The following is a 16,577-nucleotide window of genomic DNA, read 5'->3' on the forward strand; positions in this document are numbered from 1 at the left end:
CCTGTCCTGCCCCTTCCCAGGCTGATCCTGCCCCATGCTTGGCCCCGTGTGCTGTGCCTCAGCCAAGCTCTGCTCTCCTGTGAGCGCAGCCTCCCATCCTCCCTGCTCATCCCCTCATCCTCCTTCTCTTGCCTTCCAAGCAAGAGTCTCGCTTCCCACCATGAGTCCTCAGACATGCATTGCCATGGGGGACCAGGCTTCCCTGAGACCCACAAGCTGCAGCTGTGGGCATTTGAAGTTCGAAGAGGGAAGATTGAGATGAGGTCTTAAGAAGAAATTCTTCACCGTGAGGGTGGGGAGGCCCTGGCCCAGGTTGCCCAGAGCAGTGGTGGCTGCCCCATCCCTGGAGGTGTTCAAGGCCAGGTTGGATGGGGCTTGGAGCCCCTGATCCAGTGGGAGGTGTCCCTGCCCATGGCAGGGGGTGGAACTGGATGGGCTTTGAAATCCCTTCCTACCCAAACCATTCCATGGTTCTATGAATCTATGATTCTAAGTTCTCAGGTGCATTTGGCTCTGCTGTCTCTGCCTCTGGGTGCAGGCAAGAGGAGACATTCCCTACATCCACCATTGCCTGGGACTGCGCAGAGTGTAGGTGCTGGGAAGGTGCTGCCAAACTGGAGAAGCAGGAGGCTAAAATGTTCGTATTGATAAACAGATGGCACTAGAGCTGGTTGGGTGAAATGGTGGGAACACAAAACCCTTCTCTGCGCTGCAGGAATGCTGGAGGTGCTTCATGATGAGGGCATGGGGAGTGGGTCCATCTTAGAATCATAGAATCATGGAATAGTTAGGGTTGGAAGGGACCTTAAAGATCATCTAGTTCCAACACCCCTGCCATGGGCAGGGACATCCCACCATATCAGGCTGCCCAAACCCAGGCTCTTTAATATCTTCATAAATGACCTGGATGCAGGACTTGAAGGTTTACTGACCAGATTCACTGATGACATGAAACCTGGGTGAGCTGTTGATGCTTGTGAGGGAAGAGAGGCCCCTGCAGAGGGACCCAGACAAACTGGAGAGTTGGGCAATCACCAAGCACGTGGAGTTTAACAAGTTCTGGGTTTTGCACCTGGGATACAGCAGCCCTGGATGGACAGACAGCCTGGGGTGCGGGAGGCTGGAGAGCAGCCCTGTGGAAAAGGATCTGGCGGTTCTGGTTGACAGCAAATTGACCACGAGCCAGAATTGCCCTGGCAGCGAAGTGGGCGACCGTATCCTGGCCAATGCCCTCAGCCCCACAGTGTGAATGTTGAGGTGTCCTGTGCAGGGACGGGAGTTGGACTTTGTGGTCCTTTTGGGACCCTTCCAACTGAGGACATTCTCTGATTCTGTAATTCTGTGGAATGAGCTAAGGCATGGGATGGCAGCGGGGTCTGGGATGGCAGGGGGACAGTGAGGGGGTTTCTGTCCTGTGCTCTCACCGCTGACTGACCTGGCTGCCTTTAACACAATGCTTTTCGCAAGAGCCCAGTGGGGCTGGCAGTTTGTCCACCTTCGTTACCCAACTCTGCACGTGGAGGATGTCTGAGGCTGATATCTCACAGCACCCTCCAGCCCTCTTCTGCTCCTGATTACAAGGCTGATAACCACCTCCTACCCTGGGGGGGGGTCCAGGTCCCTGGGGACCCCCTTGCTCCAACCCAGCCTGGCACTTCCCTGCCCCAACGATGCCCCAAAAGACTTTGTGGGGGGCTGGGAGTGGTGGGAGGTGCTGGCTTGGGAGGATCCCTCTGTAGGAGCATCAGTGAGTGCAGATAGGTGTGCAAAAGCAGCTTCTCCTTTACACAGGCTCGCTCTGACAAAGCAGAAGCAGAACTTGGCACAAACCCAGCGTGGTTTTGACCTTCCTCCCCCTTCCCCATCAGCTGTTCCCATGGGGAGTGATGCATCTTTGGAGCTGGGGATGGCACAGGTGGCCCCATGGACCACCCTGTGAGGGGGATGGGGACACAGAGTGCGTGGGGACTCTCAGGATGCACAGGGATCCTCTGGCCCAGATCGTGCCATCCTGCTGGGCTCTTGCCTCTGCCTCTTAGAGAAAGCTGTTTGGTGAAACATAAGCACTGCTGCTCATGGGAAGGCTGCTGAGGTGTGTGCTGTGAGCAGCTGGAAAGGCAGAGCAAAGGGTGCTGGCAGTGCTGATGGCTGCTGACAAGCCATTGTTTCCATCCTGTCACACTGGAGGCTTCTGCAGCAGCGAAGCACAATCCTGCATGGGGCCACATCCTGGCTCATCCCTGCTGGACACCCTGCAGGATCTCTATAACCTCTTGTAACCTGCTGCTGGGAGCCTCCCTGAGTGCTGGGAGGGCAGAGGTGGGCTGCTGGGCAAGGAAATGTCATCTGAGGTTGGAAGGGACACTCCCAGAACGGCAAGTCATGCTCCCATCTGGTGGCCTGGCATGACCAAGAGCGGGGCCCAGCCATCGCAACTTGATGACAGGTCAGGTTGGTGTAGAAAACCTTTTCCCTTCCTTCCTTCTCCTTTCACAGTCATCTAAGTGCCAAAATTGGGATTGGTTCCCATAGCAGGGAGAAAACTCCTACTCAAGCACCTCTGCTGAGCCCCAGCATCTGGTTCTAAATGGACACTGTCCCTTCCCAGAGCCCAGCCAGGAGGACACCCCAAGCTGGGGCACCTCCAAGCTATGAGAGCGCCCTGGCGCTAGGTGGCTGGCACGGGGCCGTGTCGGAGGGGAGCAGGGCACAGCAGGATGCTGGCAGCCGTGACGTGTGCGCTCTGGCTGGGTTGTTTCCTGAGGGCTCCCTCTCAGCCCACTTTCTATAGCGCAGGTTTCAAAGCTTGGTCTCTTTGGTGTCTGCCAACCTGCTGACGCACGCTATATTTAGACACTGGCGTCCTTGGGCTGAGGCAGAGAGCCCTGCTCTGTCTAGGGCTGCGCACAGCAGGAAGGTCTTGCCTGCTCCGTGGAGGAGGCAGGTGGGCAGGTTTGGAAAACACCCTCGAGGCTGCGGGAATGGGCTTTGTGAAGATGCTGGCAAGGACTGGAGGAAGCAAATATCAAAGTGACAGTTGGATCCTTCTAGCACATTGGCCTGTGCTGTCCTTCCACTTTCAGAGTAGCACCCATAATGACACTGTCCCTCAATGTCCACTTGCATAGCTGCCCATCCATCCAATCATTTATCCATCTATCCATCCATTCTTCCCTCCATCCCTCCTTTCATTCTTTCCTCCCTCCCTCCCTCCCTTTGTCCGTCCATCCATCCATCCATCCATCCATCCATCCATCTATCCATCCATTCTTCCTTCCATCCCTCCTTTCATTCTTTCCTCCCTCCCTCCCTCCCTCCCTCTCTCCCTTTGTCCGTCCGTCCATCCATCCATCCATCCATCCATCCATTCCTCCCTCCCTCCCTCCCTCTGTCCCCCTCTCTCTCCCCATCCCTCCCCCCTCCCTCTCTCCATCCATCCATCCATCCATCCATCCATTCCTCCCTCCCTCCCTCTGTCCCCCTCTCTCTCCCCATCCCTCCCCCCCTCCCTCTGTCCATCCATCCATCCATCCATCCATCCATCCACCCATCCATTCCTCCCTCCCTCCCTCTGTCCCCCTCTCTCTGCCCATCCCTCCCCCCTCTGTCCATCCATCCATCCATCCATCCATCCATCCATCCATCCATTCCTCTCCCTCCCTCTGTCCCTCCCTCCATCTCAGCCATTGCTGCCCCCTGAGGCAGGCTTTGCTCTGCCCTCAGCCCCACCCATGCTGCATTGTGCAGAGGGATATGTGTGGTGATGGTGGGAGCATTTCTTGGGAGCAGCACAGGGTGAGGGACACTCAGGGCTTGTACTTAGAGGGCAAATGCCATGTTGGACAGCTGGAAAAGTGGCATAGGAACTGAGTCCAGAGGGTTTGTGGGGCACCACAGAGAGCTGAGCCCCTGGGAGGGCTTGGTGGAGGAGTGGAGAGGGGGGAAGCTGGAGGCTGTTGGGCTTGGAAATGCTTGGAACTCTCCGGGCAAGAGCCCCACTGAAGGTCATTCCATGGGATAAGACGAACTGCCGGGGTGGGGTGTGCCTGCTAGGCTCAAGGTCCCAGTTTAGGGTGGGGACCTATTTATGAGCTCAGGAGATCTAAAAAATGCAGTCCTTGGGATGGGGTGATGTCTTCCGCTGAGCCGGGGCACGTTTGATGCTGGGGGCACTGGACTGGGCTGTGGAGCTGTGTGCGGGCGGGATGGAGGGGGGCCCAAATCACGCTCCCCCTGCCTCCCCATCCATCTGGCTGACATCACTGCCTCTGGGCTAATCTCTTGTCCAGCAGCAGCTTCCCGTTTCCTTTCCAATCTCTGCGCTGTGGGGCCGCTCCTGTGCGCTCGGGGCCAGGCAGGAAAAGCCGTCCAGCTGGGGTCTCGTGCAGGGCTGCAGCCCCCGCGTGTCTGGCCCTCGTCCTGATGGGCTGTGGGCCACCCGCTCCCCCAGCGAGGGCACTTGGGGGGCTGCGGTCCCCCCACCCTCTGCCTGTCCCTGCTCCCTCGCTCAGTGACGCTGACCCACAGCCTCCTTCCTGTTTGTGCCACAGGAAACCCAGGAGTGATACAGTATTCCTCGTGCAATCACCGCACTGGGGCACCCCAAGGGCTGTGGGGCAGCCCCTCTCCCCAGCCCCACAGCTTTCACCCTGCTCCCTGGCCAGGGTGATGCTCGGGACCAGGTGCTCTGCTACAGCACAGTGCTGGATGTGGACCAGTGCCCCTGCCACCCCAGTGCCCCTGCCACCCCAGTGCTCCTGCCACCGCAGTGCCCCTGCCACCCCAGTGCTCCTGCCACCGCAGTGTCCCTGCCACCCCAGTGCTCCTGCCACCCCAGTGCTCCTGCCACCCCAGTGCCCCTGCCACCGCAGTGTCCCTTGTCATCCTCACGCACTCAGTGCAGATGACACTGAGCTGAGTGGTGCAGCTGTCACACCAGAAGGATGGGGTGGCATCCAGAGGGACCTGGATAGGCTGGAGAAGTGAGCCTGTGTGAACATCATGAGGTTCAACAAGGCCAAGGGCAAGGTCTTGCAGATGGGTTGGGGCAATCCTTGGTTTCGGTACAGGCTGGGGAATGATGTGGTTAAGAGCAGCCCTGAGGAGAAGGATTTGGGGTGCTCAGGGATGAGAAGCTCCACGTGAGCCAGCAAAGAGCACTCGTAGCCCAGAAACCAACCGTGTGCTTGGCTTCATCAAAAGAAGTGTGGCCAGCAGGGCGAGGGAGGGGATTCTGCCCCCCTACTCGGCTCCTGTGAGACCTCACCTCCAGCCCTTCATTCAGTTCTGGAGTCCTCAGCATACGAAGGATATGGATGCGTTGGAATAGGTCCAGGGAAGGCCATGGGGATGATCCAACGGCTGGAGCGCCTCCCATACGAGGACAGGCTGAGAGAGGTGGGGTGTTACAGCCTGAAGAAGAGAAGGCTGCGGGATGACTTAGGGCAGCTTCAAGTGCTGACAGGGTCTCCAGGAAACCTGGGGCACGGCTCTTGATCAGGGAGTGCAGGGATAGGAAAAGGGGAAATGGCTTTAAATTGGAAGGGGGAAGATTTAGATGAAACATTAGGAAGAAATTCTTCACTATGAGGGTGGGGAGGCCCTGGCCCAGGTTGCCCAGAGCAGTGGTGGCTGCCCCATCCCTGGAGGTATTCAAGGCCGGTTTGGATGGGGCTTGGAGCCCCTGATCCAGTGGGAGTTGTCCCGGCCCATGGCAGGGGGTGGGACTGGATGGGCTTTGAGATCCCTTCCCACCCAAAACATTCCATGATTCTATATGACTCCCTGCTGGCCTCTTGGTGCTCAGGCAGCAGCTCCTTACACCTACTTAGGGCTAAAAATAGCCCCAAAGCAGAGCTGCACTGCTACTGCTGCAGAGAAACATCCGGGGAATGAGAAGAGTCGAGGATGCTTCCCTCCGCACCGAGCCCGTGCGGGGTGGTCTTCACCCCAGTCCCCTGTGGGCTCGGGTGCCAGCGGGCTTTGCCCCATCAGGGCAGCACCCAGGGTGTCTCCCCCACTTCCTCTGGCTCTGCTTCCCTGCTTAGCTCTGCCCCAAGTGCTATTGGGGCAATTTGGGGCTGGCATGTGTAAAATCACCCCTGCCAGTGGTGTCCTCTGTCTGCTGGTGTGGTGGGAGCAGCACAGGACAGGGAGGGACCTGAGGGACCCTTCACCTCCCCGTGAGCCCCATGTGCTGTGAAGGGAGAACCTGCACATCTCCTGCCCCCAGGTTTTCCATGTTTTCTCTCTGCTACACATCCCCTGTCATTGAGTTATCCCCATTTTCCCTCTCTGCACACCTCCTGCTCCTTAGTTTTCCTCCTTTCCCCTCCCTGCACATCTCCCGCCCTCGAGTTATCCATGTTTTCCCTGCAGAGGTGGCTTCTTGCCCCTGCTCTGCTTGTCCATCCAGCCCAGCTGCAAATCGTGGGAGCTGAATGTCCTGACAGCCAGGCCCTCCTCTCCCCTCTCCAGTGCTCTGCAGTGAGCTCCATGTTTGTGATGTCTCCTTTGACTGTCTGTGACAGGGTGGATGGAGAGTCCCACCAAGAGCAGGACCCTGTGTGCTCGCAGCAGAGGGACCCATCTCAGCAGTGCCCTGGGACAGCATCCCAGAGACACGACAATGTTGTGAAGCGCAAGCCTGTCTCCTGACACTGTGATTCTCACTGTGAAGACACAGATGTGGAGCACAGCCCAGGGAACGTAACTCCATGCCAGCCATGGGGCCACCACAAGCTGCCCAAGTCCCACGGCTAATGAAAGCCAGTGTCCAGCTAACCCACGTGTGACGAGCCACCATCAGCTGCTGGAAGCGCAGAGCAGTGGGGTTACACCAGTGACCCCAGGGTGCAGGTTTAGCCCCAACAGCAGGGTCTGAAGGGCACCGTGTGATGGGGACAGACACAGAGCCCCACCAGCAACTTGCTAACAGATACATGAGCCCCACGACCCTATGAATTCCATCTAACTCGGACTCAAGTCCTTATAGGGTGGCAGCTCTGTTGCCTCCAGAGAAGCATCCCTTACTTCCCCCTTCTCACTGCCGATGTGTTGCCAAGTATTAGATGGGTAGGATGGGGCTGTTGTACCTTGAGAAGACCCCACAAAACAGTGAGATGATACTGTGAGAGAGAATCTTAGAGTCATCATGGAATGGTCTGGGTTGGAAGGGACCTCAAAGCCCATCGAGTTCCAACCCCCTGCCATGGGCAGGGACACCTCCCACAGGATCCGGTTGCTCCAAGTCCCATCCAACCTGGCCTTGAACACCTCCAGGGATGGGGCAGCCACCACTGCTGAGGGCAACCTGGGCCAGGGCCTCACCATCCTCAGAGGAGAAAAGAGGTGGCTAATGGGGGACAGGGAACACCTGCACCCGGATGGGCATTTGGATGAACAGGAGATGAGAAGTGCAAGGTGTGGAGGAAGTAAGCACAGGGCAGCAGCACTCGCGGCTTGAGGTGAGAGCATGGAGGGTTGAGGTGATGAGAAAACGTGGAACTGGGTGGTCAGTGCCCCCAGAGCCCCAGCGAGAGGAGGCTCTGGGCAGGCTACAAGCCATGGGTGCTGCAAGAGGTTGTCCCCCCCCACAAGTTCTCTGGCTGTAAGAGCACCCAACACCCCCTGGTCTGGAGCTGAGCACCCCACCTGCTGTCAGCGGGGATGATCCCGTTCACATTGACTTTGTGCAGATCAGGATTGAACCCAGCTGGGGCAGGGGCCCAGCAGCTGCCGGCAGCCTCGGTGCGCGGGGGCGAGCAGCAGAATGGAAAATGCTGTTTGTCAGTATGTTCCCCTGTGGTGCCTGTCTGGACTGACTTCCCGTTGTCCGGTGGAAGCTGCCCCATGCCCACGCATGCTCTCCCGTGGGCGTGCAGAGCCCCAGCATCCTCGTCTCCTGCCCCACCGCCGGCCACCTCGCTCCCCACTGAGGTGCCCCCCTGATGGGGGCTGGGCTGCACGGCTGGACTGGATCCTCCCGTCTGACCCAGGACCCCGTGCCTGGACAACCTCATGGTGGGCTCAGTGCCAGGTTCCTCGCCATCCCGCGCCATCCCAAGCTCTCTAGCACACGCACCAACCCCTTTATTGTTGTGCCAGAAACCACAGCAGCGGCAAACACTGAGAGAGCGGGGACAGAGGCTGCCCAGGACCCCACTGCCCGGACAAGTGGCCCCCAAGCACAAAGTGGGGAAGGGGCTCCCCGAACCAGCTGGACCAGAATCAGCCTGCAGAGCCGAGCTTGGTGCCCAGGAGAGGACCTGGGAGGACTTCTTGAGATGGGGAGGTGGGGGTCACGCAAAGCCTGGGGGAGTTTGGTGGGCTGGAGTGGGTCCAGCCTGATCGAGCCAGACCTCAGAGCAGAGAGGGTCAGCCCAAGCCCCATGCTGCTGCGAAGCCTTGGGCAGAAACCCACAGACCCCCCACTTCTTGAACTTTGAGGGACAACTCTAGAAGCTCCTGCAGTGGCAAAGGGATATCCTGGTGCCAGGAAAGCTCCTACCCACCCCATGAAGGGTTCCCCACTCTTGCCTTGCCCAGTCTACCCTTAGGGCACCCCTTTTCTCACTGCTAGCTTTGCCTCCTGCAAAAGGAGGACACCTCCATGGGCCACCATGGATATTTATGGTTGGACTCAATGATCAGTTGGACTTGGTGATCTTAAAGGTCTTTTCCAACCCAAACTATTCCGTGATTCTGTGGGCTCAAGGGGGACCGGGGTGCCCATCCTCCCTCTTTCCATCACCCGTGCTGTAGGTTCCCATGGGACCGTGCCCGGGTAGGGGGGTCTGTGATGAAGGAGTTGAAGAGCAGGTGTAACTATTTGGGCACAGGGGGTCAAATTCCCACCCGTGGCCCCTGGCTACCAAGCCCTGGTCATGAGGGGTCCTCCCTGAAGAGGGCTCAGGCCTCATGGTCACTGGTGCTCAGGTGGTCCTCAGACAGCCCCGTCTCATCTATGTTCTCCAGTGATTCGGCGTGCTGCACTGAGAGCTCGGCCAGGCTGACGCTGGGCAATGTGTTCTGCTCTGGGTACACCCAGGGCTTGTACTCAGGGTCGTGCTTGCGTTTCCACTCTGGATACTTCAGTCCAGCCTTGTAGATCTTCTTCATCGCCTGTGGGCAGAGTGGATCCAGCCCGTCACAGTGCCCCAAGTCCCCAGTGGGGGTGAAGCTACCCTGGTTTGAGGGCACAGCTCCCAGCAATCCCATAGCGGCTTTTTGGGGGTGCTGGGAGGAGATGGGGGCCTTGCTTGGACCACACAGCCTCAGCATCATGTCCAGTGCATGTTCTGCAAGCCCAGGGCCACCCAGCACCCATCTTGCAAGCTGTAGGTCACCCAGCACCCATCCTGTGATGCTTAGGACACCAAGGACCCACCCTGCAAGCCTTGGGTCACCCAGCATCCATTCTGAAAGCCTTAGGTGACCCAGCACCCATCCTGAGAGCCCTCAGTCATCCAGCACCCATCCCATGAGCCCTGGGTCACCCAACATCCATCCTGAGAGCCCTCAGTCACCCACCACCCATCCTGTGAGCCCTGGGTCTCCCAGCACCCATCCTGCAAGCCATGGGTCACCCCGCACCTATCCTGCAAGCCCTTAGTCACCCACCACCCATCCTGTGAGCCCTGGGTCACCCAGCACCCATCCTGCCCCTACGAAGGGCTTTACTTCGGGGCAGCTCATCCCCATGCACCCTGCTTACCTTTGGTGCCACAAACTGGGAGACACGGTTCACCACCCACTTTGGCAGCGACCCTGCAAGAGCCCAAAGTCGCATCACTCACTTGAAGGCACCACGCAGCCCCCCATGCCAGACTGAGCCCCCCAGGGCTGATGGCACCTGCCCCATGCTGTGCCCTGTGAGGGGACACTTTCTTCTCTGGGTTGTCCCCACTTCCATTGGCCCTTGGGACCTCAGGGTGATGGAGACCCATGGTAGGTGATCTCTGGGGTACAAAGGGGCCCATTCCCAAGGAGGCAGGCTGCACCCTCCTCATTCCGGAACTCACCGCGAGGGTCCACCTGGGTGAGATAATAGAGGACGCAGGCTCCGGCACCGTTCGCCTTGATCAGGTAGCCTGTCTGCAGTGACACGGCCCTCACAAAATCCTTCCGGGGTGGGTATTTCTACAGAGAGATGTTGTGCACCTCAATGCCTGCCCGAGCTGCTGCCCAGCTCTGCCTCTGCCTGCTGGCCCATAGGGACAGGGCATAACAGCCCAGGCAAAGCCACCGGCGCTGCTGCCACCATGCAGCACAGTGCAAAGGGGGTAGAAGGACCTCACATGGGGCTGCCTGGTGGTCCAGTGCCTGAGTACCCATGGGGCCAGCACCCCTGCCAGGGCTGGGGCTCACCGGGTGCTTGACGCTGTAGTTGAGGATGATGTAGTCATTGCCTAGGGGCAGCCAGGAGCGCAGGGTGACAAAATCCCGGTTCTTCAGAGGGCTCGGGCATTTCCCTATGGAACAAAACCCATTACAGCCCAATCCATTGTCCCCGGGGCCCCACATCCACACATGGGTCAATGAGGTTGGGGAGGAAGGGGCTGGGGGGTTCTCACAGGAGTAGTATCCCACATCAGCATTCACGGTCAGGCGCCCGATGTCGTAGGTCTCAATCATGTTTGAGTCCCATTTCTCACGGTAGCGGGTGTCATGCAGGACATCGTAGAGCGTCTCGGCAGGGACATCCTTGCAGGAGATGCGAGTCTGCAGGGAGACGAGCAGTTGGGCAGGGGCAAAACATCATCCCCAGAGCACAGAGTTGTGCCCATGTAGGGACAAGGACCTTAGGTTGTTTTTTTTGGGAATGGCGTGTCCTCCTGCTGCTATCAAGCCATGTACGGGTGGTGCAGGGCATGTCCTGACGCTTTAAGGACAGCTCAGGCAGAGCCATGCAGCCACGCGACACAATGCAAAGGGGGTAAAAGGACTCTCTGCCCTCAGATAGAGTTGCCTGGTGGTCCAGTGCCTGGATACCCTGAGTCCAGTCCTGGCCCCTGGCCCCATGCTCCTGCAGAGCATGCAAGGGGATGCTCCTGCCCTGGCACAATGCTCTCAGGAGCATGGTCTGGTGCAGGGAGGTTGGCAGGGCCCCGGCTGTAACTGGAGCCACGGAGCTGCGGACGAGTGCATTATTGATGAAGCAGGCTGTCCTGCTCCTCTCAACGCCGGGAGGAAGGCGATGTCATCTGCTCCTCATTAGAGGCCTTGCATCTTTGATGAGATGTTCGACAGTGCCATGTAATTGGAGATGGCCCTCTGAACATGGCAGGTCTCATCAATCTCGGGCAAAGCTTTCCCCGATGGCCTGGGTGATGGTTTCTGCCCGGTGTGCTGGACTCGTGCCCAGGACAGGCTTGTAAATTTGCTGTCCTCCATGGTGCACTGCGTAGGAGAGCGTGGGAGCTTCCTGCCCCCTCCCTCTCCTCCCCCTGCCCACCTCCCCCCTCCAAGCTGCGTCTGGAGGTGCTGCTGCTGCAGGGTGAGGGATGTCTGCAGGAAAGGCTACCCTGAGGAAGCTCAGGGTCCTCCTGGGTTCCTAGAAGTTCTGGTTAGCACAGTAGGGCCATCACTGCCTTGCACCCCCAAAATCCCCCACTAAAGCCTGTCCACCACCCTTCTCCAGACATGGATGAACAAAGGTTATGAAGTAGAGCCTCAAACCAGATCAAACACAGCAAACTCAGGTGGAGAAAATCCAAAGCTCCATCGGCTCTGGGACTCTCCAGGTTAAACCTTCATTAATGGAAAGGCTGGGGCTATTTTGATACACACACCTCACCCTGTGCATCTCAGCTATCCTGCCCAGACTGTGTGGCACCATCCATCCTTCCTTTGGGAAGGTTCCTGGGCAGTGCTGACTCTTGCACCAGGGCCAGGCCCTGTCCAGATCAGGGAAGAACCACGTCAAGGAGATGTAACTTGCAATGAGCTGGGCTTGGTGGCAGTTCTCAGACCCCCTTGAACATGCCTGGAGTCCTCTGTCTCTTTGGCTTGTTGGTGGCTCGGTTCATCCGCTCTGCCAGACTGTACTTGTTTGAACTTGGTTGGACTTCACGAGGTTCCTGCCCATTTCTCCAGACGTGACTCCAGCACTTCAAATGCTTTCCACACCTCAGTACTGTCAACAGACTTGCTGAGAGAGCACCTAATCCCACCATCACAATAAGAGAGGAACCCCAGGAACCCAGGCCACCATCTGGACTCAGCACTGCTGACCACCATGAGCTATGAGCTTGGTGGTGAGCTGGTTTTCCACACTCCACTCCTCTAGTCCAGACCTCACCAATCTAGTGAAAAGAAGACTATGGGAAACACTTCTAAAGGTTCTGCTGAAGTCAAAGTATATGGCTTTCACTGTTCTCCCCACGCCCACAGAGCCAGTTCTCTCATTGCAGGAGGCAACCAGGCTGGCCAAGCATTTGTCCTTGGTAGTTCCCTCCTTCTCTTCCCACTTCCCTTGTCCTTCAGGACATGGCTTCAAGGAGGATGTTCTCCATCACCTTCCCAATGATGGAGGTGACACAGCAGCCCGTAGTGCCCTGGAGCATCCTTTTTATCCTCTGGAAGACCGAGATGATGTTTGCCTTTCCCAGGCCTCAGGAAACTCCTGCGGTAACCAGGACTTTTCAAAGAGACATTGGCCAGCTCCGTCAGCATCCCCAGGTGTGTCCTGACTGGTCCTGTGGACTTTTGCAAGCCCAACTGTGTTCGGTAATCCCTGATCCTAGCCCAGAAGCTCTTCCCTGGCTCACTACACCTCTGCAGAGAGTGCTGCTTCTCCTCACCATGGCCCTGTAAGGCCTCCAGCCACAGCAGCTTCGCAATCGTGTGTCCAGCTCCTTCTGGTGTCACCCCAGCTGCATGCGCCCCTCTGCAGGCAACTGGGATGCCAGTTACTCTGCACTTAGGAGAGCAATGGAAGAGCCTCCTCCAGAGTACTGCATCCCAGATACCTCCTCACTGCCTCCCCATGCCTCTTCAGGATCACAGGACCCATTCCCTAATGCTCCTAGTTGAAAGCCTTCCTCACTAGGTCAGCCAGACAGTTGGTGAGATGCCCTGGCCTTGGATCCCGTCACTTCCCATCTGTCCTTATCCTTGGTGGCCAGAAAAGGCAAAGCCTTGCCCGTGACATCAGCCATGGAGCCAGGCACTGACCCACAGGATGCTCCCACACAGGGAGCAGCACCCCGTAACCACTCTTGAGGTACTCAGGGTCTCCGGGCAGTGTCACTGCTGCCACGTGAATGAGGAACAAGGTGTTACAGACTGAGGGATAGTTGACCCTCGCTATTCCCGCTGCAGCATCCCAGATCTGGCCCCTGGCAAGCAGCAAACCTCCTGAGATAGCCCATGGGAGCTCTTAAACTCTCCAGGACGTTGAGCCAGCGCAAGATGCGAGGCGATGTGCCCCAGGATGGGGGAGAGGCAGCACGAAGGCATCCTGCCAGCGTGTCTCATGCCTGAGGGCTCCCAACAAGGCCATCTCCATAACGTAATAGATCCCAGGGCCTTCCCACTGGTGTCCAGATAAAGGGCAGCTGCAACACGAGCCCACATGCATGTGTGCATGGCAGGATGCCTCCCTGTGCTGCAGCGAGCACCCCAGGAGATTGAGAGGCTAAAAGCTGTGGGGCAGGCAGGGAGAATCTGCGGGAAGCAGCTCTGGGCGATGAACCCTGCCAGGAACACCCGCAGGCAGGCTGGACCAGGCTGCTGTGCACCCTCAGGGTGGGCCAGCACCCCAGGGACCCCGGGGCAGGGAAGGGCTAGTGGTTCTGCAGCCGCCAGCGTCTGCTTACCTTGATCTTCTGCACGGTGCAGCTTTCTTCCTGGCCCTGACTCCACACGGTCACGCCATTCTTGTTATAGCGACAGTGCCAGCCCTCCAGGCTCTCACACTGATCCCTGAAGGAGCTGAAGTCGGAGTCGTCCGGGATGTAAACCATCTCGCCTCCTCTGGACATGGGGCTGAGCTGCCAGACCTAGGGTGCAGGCACTGGCTGCAAGCAGGCTCCTTCTGCCTCCTCTCCCAGAAAAGCAGCTCTGCCCTTGAGCTCTGCCTTGCTTGCAGCTCACATCATCCTCCGAGCCCCGCGCCCGTGCCCCTGCAGTGGGCACCGGCCACCCAGGCGCTCCAGGATGGGCAGAGACCTCCAGCCACCCCTGCCACGCTGCGCGGCGCAGAGCAGCAGAGAGGAAGGCTCCTTCCCTGCAGTTGCTATCGCAGCTGCTGGCAGCTCGGGTGTCTTCTCCGGCTGGCTAACCAGGATCACATTTCTCTCCGGCTGGCTGGCAGCTCCTCTATTATTCAGCAGGTAGCAGCGTGCAGGTGGCTCGGCTTTCAGGGCAGAGCTGCCCCACGCTCCCGGAGCCCCCCGTTTGTGCCGACCCCGCTCTCCTCTCACCGACACAATCTCTGTGCCTGACTTTGCAGCTCCAGCTCGCTGCCGGGATCAGCTGATCACCTGCCAGGAGCAGCAGCCAGGCCTCCCGGCAGCGCGGCGGAAGCGATGGGCTTCAGCATCCGAGGGATGCGGGCCAGCGCAGGTCCTGGCGTGCCTAGGATAGAGTCATGGTCCAGAGCACAGGATCTTGGCTCCCAGGGCATCCTGGGGCCTCAAGGTGGGCTCCTGGCGTGGGAAAAGGAAAGAATTTGCAGTGGGGAGGTTGCTGCTGGCTGAGCTCACAGGATGATGGTGATGCTGGTGGGAAGGGACTTCTGGGAGCCACTGGCCCACCCTGCAGTGTGGAGCAGAATCACCACCAGCACAGGGTAAGGTCATCCAGGAGTGGATGCAGAAATGCCATTAGCACAGGGTAAGGTCAGCCAGGGCTTTACCCAGCTGTGTCTTGAATAGGTGTACCCCACCTCCCTGGGGGCTGTCCCACAGCTGCACCATCCCAGGAAGGGGAAGAATGATTCCTCCTGTCCAACCTGAAGCTGCTGTTGATGTCTGGTGTCCTCTGTCACGTCGCAAACCCCACCAACAAAGTGTGGCTCTGTTGCATCTCTCTTCCAAGTAGCTGCATGATGCTGGCAGATACCAACCCACACCTTTTGTAGTCCCAGGCCCCTACCCTGTCAGCAGCACCTGCTGGTCCCTCTCCAGCTCCTCCACCTCTTCCCCAACTGGGGGGCCAGTTTGGACACAGCAGTTCTGGGTGCTCTGGTGCTGCACAGTGGGGACAAACCTTTCTCTAAGGCTGCTGGCCACACTCCACCCCATGTCACCCAGGGGGGAAGCTTGCCCCATTTGTTAATCCTTTCTCCGGAACCTTGTCCCAGGTCCTTTTCTGTGGGACCCTGCTTGGTGAAACTGGTATGACCAGCAGGGCCAGGAAGGGGATTCTGCCCCACTGGTCTCCTCTGCTCTGGTGAGACCTCACCTGGAACCCTGTGTTCAGTTCTGGAGTCCTCAGCAGAGGAAGGACATGGAGCTGTTGGAGTGAGTCCAGAGGAGACCACAGAGATGATCCCAGGGCTGGAGCACCTCCCATAAGAGTACAGGCTGAGAGAGTTGGGGTTATTCAGCCTGGAGAAGAGAAGGCTCCAGGGAGACCTTAGAGCAGCTTCCAGTGCTGAAAGGGGCTCCAGGAAAGCTGGGGAGGGGCTCTGGATCAGGGAGTTCAGGGACAGGATGAGAGGGAATGGTTTTCAGCTGAAAGAGAGGAGATCGAGATGAGATATTAGGAAGAAATGTTTTGCTGTGAGGGTGGGGAGGCCCTGGCCCAGGTTGCCCAGAGCAGTGGTGGCTGCCCCATCCCTGGAGGTGTTCGAGGCCAGGTTGGATGGGGCTTGGAGCCCCTGATCCAGTGGGAGGTGTCCCTGCCCATGGAAAGGGTTTGGAACTGGATGGGCTTTGAGGTCCCTTCCAGCCCAAACCATTTCATGTTTCTATGACCCAAATCTTTATTTTCTCAGGGTCCACCTAGACTGAGGCTCTGCCTTTCACTTCACACCCATTCTCCCTAGCTTGGACACACCTACAAGGCAAGGGTGCAGATGTCTCCTCATCCAACCCTCTGATGGGGATGGGAATCATGGCCCCAGCACTGACCTTGGGACACCCCACTGAGGTGAGCTGCCAGCTGGGCATGAAGATGTGGACAAAAACTCAAGGGAGGGAGAGCAGGGGGAAGCTGTAGAGCTGCAGCCAGTCCCAAAACCTTTCCTGGGGAAGAAAACTACCTGCAGCTGCCCACACCATGGCCTGGTGGGCTGAGCAGCACCTCCTCCATGCAGACCAGTTTGTCGTGGGGCTGCATGTTCCACGGCCTGGGCTGCTGTGGGTGCCGTGACTGCTGCTGGTGAGGCAGAACTGCCAAACGACACGCTTGGTTAACAAGCTGCCGCAGTGGGCAGGGAGTGGAAGATCCCAAGTTGGGGACGATGCAGAGGAAAGACCTTGGGGTGGCCTTCGGGCTGCGGAGCAGGGAGCAAGCAAGGCCAGATGGATTTATGGTCTAGAGCTGTCTCAGGCCATTACTGGAGCACCCCATGGGGATGTGAGCATCCCCGTGTGAGAATGTGCACAATTGCGTGTCCATGTGTAAGT

At 58.3% G+C, this 16,577-nt stretch overlaps 1 protein-coding gene across 2 annotated transcripts; it reads right to left on the minus strand.

Annotated features, from left to right (window-relative positions):
• Positions 1 to 8,079: 8,079 nt before the first annotated feature.
• Positions 8,080 to 16,194, minus strand: LOC104065762 (START domain-containing protein 10). 2 transcript variants are annotated; one of them, XM_054080063.1, is made up of 7 exons: positions 16,080 to 16,194; positions 13,821 to 14,003; positions 10,575 to 10,722; positions 10,369 to 10,472; positions 10,023 to 10,140; positions 9,716 to 9,768; positions 8,080 to 9,123 (listed from the first exon to the last, which is right to left on the minus strand). In XM_054080063.1, the coding sequence occupies exons 1-7, from the start codon at positions 16,116 to 16,118 to the stop codon at positions 8,911 to 8,913; spliced, it is 858 nt and encodes a 285-aa protein (XP_053936038.1). In that variant the 5' UTR covers positions 16,119 to 16,194; the 3' UTR covers positions 8,080 to 8,910. The 2 variants fall into 2 exon arrangements, with proteins under 2 accessions (XP_053936038.1, XP_009566579.1); XM_009568284.2 differs by lacking the exon at positions 16,080 to 16,194 and adding an exon at positions 14,487 to 14,504.
• Between the last annotated feature and the right edge of the window lie 383 nt (positions 16,195 to 16,577).

The sequence above is a fragment of the Cuculus canorus genome, chromosome 14, assembly GCF_017976375.1.
Source record: "Cuculus canorus isolate bCucCan1 chromosome 14, bCucCan1.pri, whole genome shotgun sequence".
NCBI classification, from domain to species: Eukaryota; Metazoa; Chordata; class Aves; order Cuculiformes; family Cuculidae; genus Cuculus; species Cuculus canorus.